Source organism: Seriola aureovittata, chromosome 4, assembly GCF_021018895.1.
Source record: "Seriola aureovittata isolate HTS-2021-v1 ecotype China chromosome 4, ASM2101889v1, whole genome shotgun sequence".
Lineage (NCBI taxonomy): Eukaryota > Metazoa > Chordata > Actinopteri > Carangiformes > Carangidae > Seriola > Seriola aureovittata.
In genome coordinates, this window is record NC_079367.1 from 12,265,962 (window position 1) to 12,277,611 (window position 11,650).

At 41.2% G+C, this 11,650-nt stretch overlaps 2 protein-coding genes across 2 annotated transcripts; both read left to right on the plus strand.

The window, feature by feature from the left end:
* Positions 1-411: 411 nt before the first annotated feature.
* rnf7 (ring finger protein 7) lies at positions 412-2,108 on the plus strand. The gene is made up of 3 exons (XM_056373167.1): positions 412-638; positions 772-819; positions 1,626-2,108. Exons 1-3 carry the CDS (start codon positions 473-475, stop codon positions 1,742-1,744), a joined length of 333 nt encoding a protein of 110 aa, XP_056229142.1. The 5' UTR covers positions 412-472; the 3' UTR covers positions 1,745-2,108.
* Positions 2,109-4,163: 2,055 nt separating this feature from the next.
* On the plus strand, positions 4,164-10,013 carry grk7b (G protein-coupled receptor kinase 7b). The gene is made up of 4 exons (XM_056374509.1): positions 4,164-4,763; positions 5,081-5,518; positions 6,522-6,793; positions 8,252-10,013. The coding sequence occupies exons 1-4, from the start codon at positions 4,164-4,166 to the stop codon at positions 8,577-8,579; spliced, it is 1,638 nt and encodes a 545-aa protein (XP_056230484.1). The 3' UTR covers positions 8,580-10,013.
* The last annotated feature ends 1,637 nt before the right edge of the window (positions 10,014-11,650 follow it).

An 11,650-nucleotide genomic window follows, 5' to 3' on the forward strand; every position in this document is an offset into this window, starting at 1 on the left:
ATTTTATTGTATAAATGCTACAATTCGGTCAGGTCGGTAAGGAAAGGTCTATAGAGTGTATTTAATAAGAAGAATTGGATGAATCTTCAAAAAGTCACTTTCAACAAAAACGTGAATGTCAAAACAAGGGAATTAAACATCTCCATATCCATATCTATATGTTAATCAGTGTGCATAAACCTGTAACCTGTACAATGTTAAGCCTGATAAAAGACATTTGTCACCTGTTTGACATAATATACTGAACCTGAAAACTCAGTTCTTTTTCTGCTATACTATTGTCCATGCAAGATGGGGCTATACAGACATGATGTAGTTGCTAGGAAACAGCGCCCTCTCCTGTTGCTATATAGACAAGACAGTTGCTAACCCAGCTAGCATTAGCACTCGATAGCAATACTGAACTGTTTTCGTCCATTTTGTGTAGCTTAGCTAGCCTGGCTAACGTTACCTTGAGTACTGAGCAGCAGAGATGGATGACGGTGACGAGCCGGGTCTAGTCCTCTCTCACAACACTTCTTCAGGCTCTAAGTCGGGCGGGGACAAGATGTTTTCCCTAAAGAAGTGGAATGCTGTAGCGATGTGGAGCTGGGACGTTGAATGCGACACCTGTGCCATCTGTCGGGTACAGGTGATGGGTAAGTGTCAGCGTTATACAGCTAGCTTAGCATAGCTCGGATACCGGCTAATGTAGCTAGCGCTGCTAATATACCCACTAATAGCTGAAATCCCAGCGTATCAACACTGAAACGCATTTTCCTTGATTTGCAGACGCTTGTCTCCGATGCCAGGCGGAAAACAAACAGGAGGATTGTGTTGGTAAGACCATGCCAACACTACAGCACAGCCCAGCTAACACTGTCTGGTCTGACTAAGCTGTCACACTGATTCAACAAGCCAAGCACTCTTTATTCATCTTTAAAAGGCTGATTCATTTCAGACTAAAGGCTAACACGTATCTGAGGTTGCATAGATAATAAGTGTTGGGGTGTATTTTTCGTTCTCAAACCCCAGCGTTTTGAAAATGCATTTACTCAAGTACTGTAATTCAGTGTAATTTGAGGTACTTGTATTTGAGTACCTTTCGTTTTCTGATACCTTATTCATACAGTCCACTATAGTACAGAGAGAAATGCTGCACTTTTTACTGCATTACATTTAGCTTGTTACAAGTAACTTTGCAGATTCAGATTAATAATACAAGATAAAATCAACAAACAAATTATGATTGATTATTATAGGTTAAAATAATACTTTATTGATCCCCAGAGAGGATATTCACAAGCTCCTCAGCCATAGTCATTTAAATGACCACCATTACCAACTCCAACATTAAAATTATGTAAACATTATTGCACAAATAATTCTACTCCAATAATATATGTTATTCAGAAATGTGACATTCTGCAGAAAGAGTACTTTTACTTGATGCTAATACTTATGTACTTTAACTGAATTTGAATTTTGAATGCAGGACTTTTACTTGTAACAGTAAAACATCAGTTTAATTCACTGTTCAGTAATATTGTTCTACTGTGATCTGAGTAACCCTCATGTTCAGATGTTCATTCATTGACTCACTCCCTATCGCTCTCTCTCTTGCTTTTTCCTCTTCTGTCTTTCAGTTGTATGGGGGGAGTGCAACCACTCCTTCCATAATTGCTGCATGTCCCTTTGGGTGAAGCAGAACAACCGCTGTCCCCTCTGCCAGCAGGACTGGGTGGTTCAGAGAATCGGCAAATAAACTCCACACCCGGGCGATCTAGATTCTCAGACAGCACCTGTATGCACCCAAAAGTGGTGACAGACTTGAAAATGATCACTGCAACATCCTGCGCAGAGCCACTGACATAAACAACTGTCCTCCTCCTTATGTTTGCATGTTCCTGTCACCCTGGTTTTGAAGGAGGACGAAGGACAAAATCAAAGCAGCGCAGACTCGGTTGATGTGGCTGGAGGGATCAAGAGTCATGAAGACACGGATGAAACTTGTTGCAGTGTTTGGTCACATGTTAGCTTTACATTATTGTCTGTGGTGGTGTTCGGCACCTTTAGAATATGTGACTGTCATTTAAAAAAAAAAATAAAGAATTGTGAATAGCTATAAATATGTATTTTTTCATCTAGTAGTTTGAATATGCTCTATATATAATTCCTATAAACAAATGAGATTATGGAAATTGGTACTATTTGTTGTTATACATGTTTAGATTCAGGAAAGAAAGGACTGGATATGGAACATAACTTTTTTTTTGCTACTGACAGAAATTTGTGCACGTCATGAAACAGTCAAAGTACAGAAATCTGGCGTTAAATTCTCACCAAAACTCATTTTTACTCATTGTTTAATCAAACAATTCTGATTCAATCCATTATTTTGACACGTTTTTTGTGCAGCTGCTTGTGTTTAGACATTTATAATTTACTTATTGTCTAATCAGACATTTTCTGGTCGAAACGTCAAAAGTTGTCTTCTTTTGTGCAATGAAAAAGTGTTACTTTTAATGTATCAAAAATATAAGTTTGTTATACAGAGTACCAAGACTCAAGTAATACTGGCAGGGCAGAGCGGAGAAGGTCTGACTATATATGAGAGAATTTCGTTTGCAGATCTGCAGAGGAGGTCACAACATGGAGTCAGCTCTTGATAACCACTATACCACCAGCACTTGTAACACAGGTTACAGGTGTTACAGGTTTCAAGCTTAACCTCCTTGTTGATTCTGACCTATTCACAGCAATCATTAAATCCAGGAGTTTGATCAATCAAACTAATTACATGGAAGGTGGGGATTTTTTTCTTAGCATTGTTCTAGCATAATGAATGCATCAACACGATAAACATGTTTTGTGGAATTTGCAGTGACGTCGGTGTAAAACAGTACAGTGTTCCCTCTGTAAAACTGCTGAATATAGTTTCCTTGTCATGGAATATTGTAAGTGGGGAAGACTGATAGGGGTAATTCACTTAGACATGAGGCTAATGACTAAAAGGTCACTGCTTCAACCTTGTTGATCATGTGGGTGGAAGTGAACAAGAAGCACTCCCTGTCTCAGTGTCTTCCAGCAAACGTTCAACTGATATTTTACTGGTATTAACAATTTGCAGTTATAGATATAAACCTTTGTAGATACACAAAGCCAAAATTCTAATGCTCTTTACACATGCTACTTGATCCTTGAATAAGAACTACACTTGTAAAGCTTATAATGTCAAATTGTTTGAATTTGTGACAGAGAGGTAACGATGTAGTTTTTGCACTGTCCTGGACACTGCATATTTCCACTTGTAGCATATGTACATTTTACTTTCTAACATATATTTATAATTCATTTTTATTTATCCTTTATGTTTCTTTTTTCTAACCCTCAGTTTTCACACTAGTCCTTTAGCATAACTATAGGAGCAATACATTGCATTGCACTTTGCAACAAACCTTTGAATCCATGAATCCTACAGCATAATGCCGACTTACACAACAGCACCACAAACAGTGGTCTCAAAGGATATCATAAACTTCAGTCAACATTTCTCCGTCAGAAACATTTTAAACAATTTAGGCTTGGAAAGGGCCATATCCTCTGCAAGACTGTTGTATTGAATTGCATCCGAATGGACAGGTGTTCATGTTATTTTGTGCACACTGTACACAGTGCGCAGTCTTCACTCTCCTGATTTCATCCGCTGCTTTAGGGTTAAATTAGTTATTAATTTTTTTCTCCTATAATAAGCCATGAAGTGTGCCAATTCATCCCATACTGCGCATTTTATACACACATAGCTCTATTAGTAGCTTCTTTATCTCATAAAAAGCTATAATCAACTGTAACTTGTTAAGGCCAGGAACTGCCACTTGATCATGACATGTTGGCAGCCCAATTACTGCACACAAGCAATTTGCATCTCCTAAAAATAGACCAGCCTAAAGCCTCTTAAGTTCAAACCACATAAGTTGCTTTCCCTGAGTGTCGTCTACGAATAAGCGTGCAAAGACACTTAACTGCCAACAAATCCCTGAGAATAGAGGCGTGGTACAAGAGTTGCAGGATGATCAGGATGCAGGTGCTTGAGGTGCTCATTTGTGCCTGGAACCTGCAGATGAGTGAACCCTAGTGTTTCACTTTAACAGCTACCTATTGGTATGCCACAGAATACGTCCAACATGGACGAACTGCCTGTACTGGACACCCTGGTGGCCAACACAGCCTACCTGAAGGCGCAGCAGATAGATTTAAATGAGCTGAAAAAGCGGAGGCTCACGCTGACACTGCCCAATCCAAAGAAGTCTTCTTCTCTGCAGGCCGCTGTAGGGAAGAATTTCGAGTCACTGTGTGAGCAACAGCCTATTGGAAGGAAATTGTTCCAGCAGTTTCTCCTGTCCTCTAACCCGCAGTATGTGGCTGCCACTGAGTTCCTTGAGGAGCTGAATAACTGGAGCTTTGCTGAAGATGAAATCAGAGAGACTTCCAAACAAACAATCCTCACTAAGTTCTGTCAACCTGAGTCCAGGAGTTTTCTCTCCTACCTTACAGGAGAGGATGCTGAGAAATGCAAGGATTTATCAGACAAGAACTTTGATGACGTGACGATGGGCCAGATGAGAGAAGCCACAAGGAATTTCCTGAAGGGAAAACCTTTCTCTGAGTACCTGAAAAGCCCCTTATTTTATAGGTTCTTGCAGTTTAAGGAGTATGAGAAGCAGAAGATTGATGACAAATACTTTTATGAGTTTAGGACTTTGGGAAGAGGCGGCTTTGGTGAGGTAGGTACCAGAAGTCCCAGCATGGAGGCTAATGTTAGCTTATATTAGCAAACTGTAGATTTATATTGCTATATAACAGACTTTAGTGAGTCAGTGAATTGACATGTGCTAATGTTTGCAATTATGTTTTAGCATTTAACATTAACCTGTAATTGTCACATGTAGCTAGAGAGGCCACTGTTCAGTAAAAGTTACAGTCTCGCTCTAAAGTCACAGCAAAAAGTAGCAAAAACATTTCAGGAGGACACAGTAACAACTGATACTAAAAGAGGAATAACCACTTAATAAAACTAAAGTAATGTTGCTTTGTCTGACAGGTATGTGCGGTGCAGGTGAAACACACAGGCCAAATGTATGCCTGCAAGAAGCTGAACAAGGCTCGTCTGAAGAAGAAAGGTGGCGAGAGGCTGGCCCTCCTGGAGAAGCAGATCCTGGAGAAGGTCAACAGCCTTTTCATTGTGAACCTGGCTTACGCTTTCGCCAACAGAACCCACCTGTGCCTGGTCATGGACCTCATGATCGGAGGAGACCTCAAATTTCATATCTATGAGCTTGGTGCGCGGGGTATCCGTATGGAGCGTGTTGTTTACTACGCGGCCCAGATAACCACTGGCATCCTCCACCTGCACTCCATGGACATTGTGTACCGGGATATGAAGCCTGAGAATGTACTGCTGGATGGAAAAGGACAGTGTCGACTATCAGACCTCGGATTGGCCGTGGAGATGCCGAAGGGCAAAATGATTTGCCAAAAGGTTAGTGTGGTGACCTGTTAGATGGACTGCTGATCATACTGTTCACATATAGAGAAATAGCTTTGTTATTACCCTACCCTCCATGGTTAATATTCAAAAATATACATACTACATATACTATAACACAAATGCTTCAATACTTGCTCTCTCTTTACTGCCACCATACCATATATGTGTTAACTGACCACTATAAGTAGCTTACCAGGAATAGATATGATTGCTCTCAGTCCTGCTCTTACCGACAACATAAGAGAGAATAACCCTGTGACCCAAATTAATCTTATTAAAAGGTGCCTGACCTCATCCCCAGCTGGAGGCTGCGCCGGTGGACAAATGTATGGAAGACTGACCAGAGCCAGTTAGCATTAGCTGGTTGAGCTTTGCTTTACTAATACCGGATATGGCTTCCATGAGTCTGTCCAAGAAGATGAGTCAGGAGATTCACAGCAGGGCTACACTCTCTACAGGTGGGACACATAGTGAATAATATAACGTCTGATTGGTCAGCCGACCGGCCTGATGGAGGGAAGTCAAAGCTGCATTATTTGCTTTAACAATGTTTTATTGTCAGTTCCCCATTTCTCACTGCATTCCTGTGTCTGTGTGTCTCCGTGTTTCATTAATTAATTATGTTTTCAATCATGTGGAGGTTGGTCAAGATAGTCTACTGCAGATAACTGAAATTAAATTTGAAAAGGTGAATTAATTACTGGCCTAGATTATCCTGTCTGGTCTCAGAAATGTCTGTCCTGCTTTGAGTAGAGAGTACATCATATGATTTTGCCTGCAGCAAAAATACAGAATATCTTATTTATTTTAATTGTAAAGGACCAGGTACATAGCAGTATGTACGGTACTGTGTCTATACTGCAGTGTCTCCCAACCTTTCTGAATTTGACCAGACCTGAATATTATTGTTGAAGTTATATAAGTATGGAGAAGGCTTATGTCTCTTTGAATTCTCCCTCATCCTGCGTCCCTTCTCCCCTCTGTGCGTTGTCAGGCTGGTACGACTGGCTACATGGCTCCTGAAATCCTGAAGCAGGAGTATTACCGCACGTCTGTGGACTGGTGGGCGCTGGGCTGCAGCATCTATGAGATGGTCGCTGCCCGTTTGCCCTTTAAAGACTTCAGAGAAAAGGTGCAGAATGAGGAGGTTACTCGCCGTACTCTGGAGGACGACTGCAAGTTTGAACACAATAGCTTTGATGCTCCCACCAAAGACATTATCAGCCACTTTCTCAAGAGGAAGGTGGAGCTTCGGCTGGGGTGTCGGTAAGTAAAAACTTCTCTCAGAGACACTGTAAAGTCTGTCACATGTGGTTATGGTATGGGTTTCATGGAGAGTATATTCCATCAAGAAAATTAAAAAAAAGGGGCCTAGGAGTACCAATTCAAAGTCCAGACAAGTGGCTACCAACCTGGAGGTCAAGACACCTTGAAGGGGTCACCAGATAAAAGGTTGCGAGATGATTAAAAGAACAGGGAAAATTACAAAACATACTGAAGTTCTGCTAAAATGTTGTTTTCTGACTTTTTCTGACTTTATTTATTGACTCTCTTTTTGATTCACTGACTTTTTTGGCAAGTTTTACTTCTGAAAGCCTCTAAACATTTTTAGATGTAACAATCTGAGAAAACATTGCTTCATTTTAAGGGGTCGTACACCAAAAATTTTAGGAACTACTGGTCTAGACAACAAGATTCAGGGGGTACAGATAGTAGAAATGAGCTTCCAGATTAAATCTGCTGAAGCACTACGTTCGTGCCAGCAGTGCTGATTTTATTTGGAAGACGAGTTAATACATTTAAGACGAGAAGGGCATTCAGAGAGAGCAGCCCTCTGTTCTTCCCTGGCCTATGCCCCATCCCTCCACCAAGATTGGTGCAAATAGTTTTTGCATAATGCTGTTGACAAATAAACAGAGACAGGTGAAAACATGTGCAACTGACTTGAATGCAACTTGTTCAAAGCACAGCAGCCAGATCGAAGGCACCTTTAGACTGTGAAACCCTGGTCGTTTGTTGTATGAAACACCGGGCGCTGCAACGTAAATAGAGAAAGAGAGATATGAGAGCAGTTTTGAATAAATTTTTTTCCTAAAGCCTACTCAAAACACATCACTTATGTCCTGGTCAATGGATGTCACTTCATGTCATATTCTGATTAGTTGGCTTGTAGACGTGGGGTCGTAGCAGTGGTCAAATGGTAAATTTGATCCTAATTTTCTGACACTCTGAATTTTGCCAGAGTCTGTCCTTGGTCCAAATCAGACATAGACTTTACCGCGTTTCTCTCACGACTGTCAACATCAGCGTCTCAGATGGCCCAAAATTACAATGTCTTTAAACAAGTACAACTAACTGTTACATCACACAGAACTGACTTTGACTTTCTTTTTATCACTTTCAGTACTCTTACTGGTACAGGTCAGTTTTAACTTTTACTGCCCTATACTCAGACTTTAACTGCCCTAAACTAAACAGAAGAGTGAGGGGGATGTCAGTGAAGGCATCTTATCAGAAAAACAGAAGAAAAACACTTTGTATGGGTCTCTTTCATATAATACAGTACAACATAATCAAATCAACTTGTGAAGCAACTTATAATGCCTCACATGAGAATCTTATGGCCCAGTTTAATTATTTCACCTGGCCCCTGCCCTTATATCATAACTTTCAATCTCAGTCCAGGCATTAAACATCTCCTGTATTGTGTCTTTCTAATATTAGTGGTGGTGACCCAAGAAGCCACGCTTTTTTCAAGAGTATCAATTTCTATCGTCTGGAGGCGGGGCTGGCGGAGCCCCCCTGGGTGCCAAAGCCCAACGTGGTCTACGCCAAAGACATGGACAAATTCATGCACACCTCCAAGGTCCAGGACGTTGCGCTTGATGATAAGGATGAGAAGTTTTTCAGGGAGTTCAGCACAGGTGCCGTCTCTATCCAGTGGCAGAAGGAGATGATTGACAGCGGATTGTTTGACCAGCTGAACGACCCCAAACCGAATGGACATGCCTCTGAGACTGTGTGGAAATCCAGCATGTGCATCATACTTTAAACATCTCATCGCCTGACTAACATGCAAAGATGAGATGAAACAACAATGCTTCTGAATAGTTAAGTGCCTGGCTATAATACCGCAGCTCAGGAACCATAAGCCCTTAAAATATTTTTTAACAACAACTTTTTTTTACAAAAGAGGAATCATCTTAGAAGTTGGATGGACAGAAACATACACTGACATTGAGCTGCAACTGTTTCTTTATGCTTGCCCTCTATTCCTGGTGAGACAGCACATCCCACAGCATTCATAGTTTCCATTACATCACTCTGCCATTTTGGCAGGCCTAAGTGTTTACATGTGTTTGTAAACAAGCTACATAATGGTTATATGTCACTGAATGGCAGCAGGATCATTACCAGTATTTGCAGAAATGTGCCACATTTGTAAGGAAGACTGAAGTGTCACAGAAAGGCCATGAAAGCCTCCTGCTAAGATGAATGGACAGTGTCATGTGACCTCAGTGCTGCAGACTGATGTGAAGTCGCTCAATAGCACAAGTTCACCACTAAGTGCCGCCAGACACCCATGAAGTGCATTCAACCTCCCGCAGCGCTCCTCATCATCCCTGTTGTCCTGGCTGTGCTGCTCTGGTATTTACAAGCACTGGATGACTCGTTCGGCTTTAACAAGGGGATGCTGGGAGACAAACTGTCGTATACACATAGTTTTTCCATTTAAAAAAACAAAAAACATCTTAATATAGAATTTTTGGCATTAAAAAGGCAATGCCAACCCTTTTATTACCCCCCCCCCCAAATCCCCTTGTGTTTACAAGCTATACACAACCTAAGTAAGAGATGTTAACAACTTATAACTTAGCAACAACAAACAACATAGGTTGTTTTTTAAAAGCTACCGATTTAGCCTTCACAGATGGTTCGTTCTTGTATCCATACAGTGTGGATTACTTTTCCTACTGCTCAGGTAGTGGGAGATCATCTGTGTCCAACTGTTCTTAAAAGTTTCATTTCAGATTTTTCATCCCCAGATGGATGACAGTGACTACTTGTTTTACTTGAGAAGATAAGGAGATTCTTTTTTTCTTTAATGTATTTTTGCCTTTATTATAGCGAGCAGAGAGAGAGGAGAAATAACATGTGACAAAGGTGTCTTATTTCTGACTTAACTCACTAATTTTACCTGTGTTTTACATTGTTTCATGCCCCCAGGTCTTAAAATGAAGATGTATTATGTAACGTAATGCATTTCTTTTTAGTTTTACACATAACTCACATATAGAGCTACATTGTTTGTATGTAACAGTGCCAATGATATTTTGTAACATTTAAATGTCATTTCATACTCATGATGTTTTCTACTATTTTCTGTGGGATGTTTTGGCTTGTAACGTTTTATATTGTTGTTTGTGATACTTCGCTACCATGCAGTTGAAATGTTTTTCACAACAGTGATTTCTGGTCTTCTCTGTGTTTGACAACAGTTTAGAGATGAAACTCCTTACACTGTATCTGCAGTTAACAGTTATGCAGTTATCTTGTTGCTCATCTCAAGGCCCAGATATCGTCAATCATCACCCTATCCAAACAGCCAGGACCAGTCTGAAAAACAGGAAGGTGCTTCTCTCTTCAAAAACATTACAGAAACCACAGTACTTTCATAATTACAGCATAATTTCACCTCAGTATTAGATTCAGAGTGTATCATCCGTCACTCAGTGTATCACTCCAAAACCTCAGACCCATTTAGATAATGAGGGACACATAAACATGTGCTGTGCTAATTCCTGCGAGGGGGGTGATCTTACAGGGCTGAGAAGTGGTTCCGTTCACGCTCGACTGTCATGAGATTAGAGCGTGGTTCAGATGGAAATCCAAGACGCAACCTGATCATCATCGGCTGCGAAGGCAGAGTGGGGAGTCCACTGTGGACGACGTGACGACAAGACAAACTCAGCAGAAGGTCTCCAGGAACATGTTTTTACCAGGCGCTTACAAGCCTCTGCCAGGGTTTAGTTCCCCATGGCCCGACGCTGTAACGCTGCCCTCCAATACACAAACTGCAGGAACAACTCTGCAAAACACACACACACGTTGTATGTATCGTTGCACATCTGCACTCATGCATGCAGATACACACACATGCATGCATCTTTACATACTTGTGATATGGCCGATCGTGCAGGCAAAGATGTACACAAACCACAAACACACTTTAATAAACACTTTCACATACACACTGTGATACACACTCACTTACTTAAACACTCTAGCTCTCTCTCTCTCACACACACACACATACACACACACACACACACACACACACACAATCGTATTACCTCTGTAGAAGCAGGCATGGGGTTTTAGAGATCAAAGCAGGACAGGGTGTAATTTGGTATCTGTTACATGCCCATGCCCTGAACTCACATCAAAGACATGTGCCACACTTCAGCTCTGCCCTGGCATCCTCGGGACGGTATCACACCACTGATATTGCTGTTTTTTGCCCTTCTTTGGCTGTAAGTGTATGTCTATATTTGTGCCTACATGCACGTGTGTGTCTCCACAAATGTAAAAATGAGAACTGCCCTGGTTTGTGACTATATATGCACTCGGGTGTGTCTGTGAGAGTGCGTGTGAGTATTTAGGATAGGTGAGAAAGTGGTTAAACAGTGGAGACAGAGAGGCCATTGTCTGCTGAGGGAAAGTGAGAGCCAGCCATGTGGGAGAGAGATTGAATGAGGAAGAGGGTTGTTGCTTGCTGTCTCGTACTCACAGCTAGTGTCAGGTCTTTATTTTTTGGGTCTAAAATTTTGTTTTTCAACAGATTAAATTTTTTTTCCTACTACTTTTCATACCATTTTATTTCACAACAATGTTGATAAATAAGGGTCAAGAAGCGGATCAGGCCCAAGATCCTCATTGAGCCACTAGGCTGACCCCACTACCGTTCAGGAAGTGTTTAGTTTTTGGTTAACATTCAGTTTTTCAAGCTTCATTGCTTGAATTCTTAACATTTCCACAAATAAGTGAATTCCTGCAGGGCGGTCCAACAGAAACAGAGCGTGTGTGTGCATGATGTTCTTCCCCAGTGAGGCCCAACGGGCA

What these genes read in the sequence shown, in the direction of transcription:
- grk7b (XM_056374509.1), top strand. Translation starts at nt 4,164, where the DNA reads ATGGACGAACTGCCTGTACTGGACACCCTGGTGGCCAACACAGCCTAC. An exon ending in GAAGAGGCGGCTTTGGTGAG is followed by an intron (nt 4,764 to 5,080) that starts GTAGGTACCAGA and finishes TTTGTCTGACAG; the next exon opens with GTATGTGCGGTGCAGGTGAA. An exon ending in GAGCTTCGGCTGGGGTGTCG is followed by an intron (nt 6,794 to 8,251) that starts GTAAGTAAAAAC and finishes TTCTAATATTAG; the next exon opens with TGGTGGTGACCCAAGAAGCC.
- rnf7 (XM_056373167.1), top strand. Translation starts at nt 473, where the DNA reads ATGGATGACGGTGACGAGCCGGGTCTAGTCCTCTCTCACAACACTTCT. An exon ending in CTGTCGGGTACAGGTGATGG is followed by an intron (nt 639 to 771) that starts GTAAGTGTCAGC and finishes CTTGATTTGCAG; the next exon opens with ACGCTTGTCTCCGATGCCAG. An exon ending in CAAACAGGAGGATTGTGTTG is followed by an intron (nt 820 to 1,625) that starts GTAAGACCATGC and finishes TCTGTCTTTCAG; the next exon opens with TTGTATGGGGGGAGTGCAAC.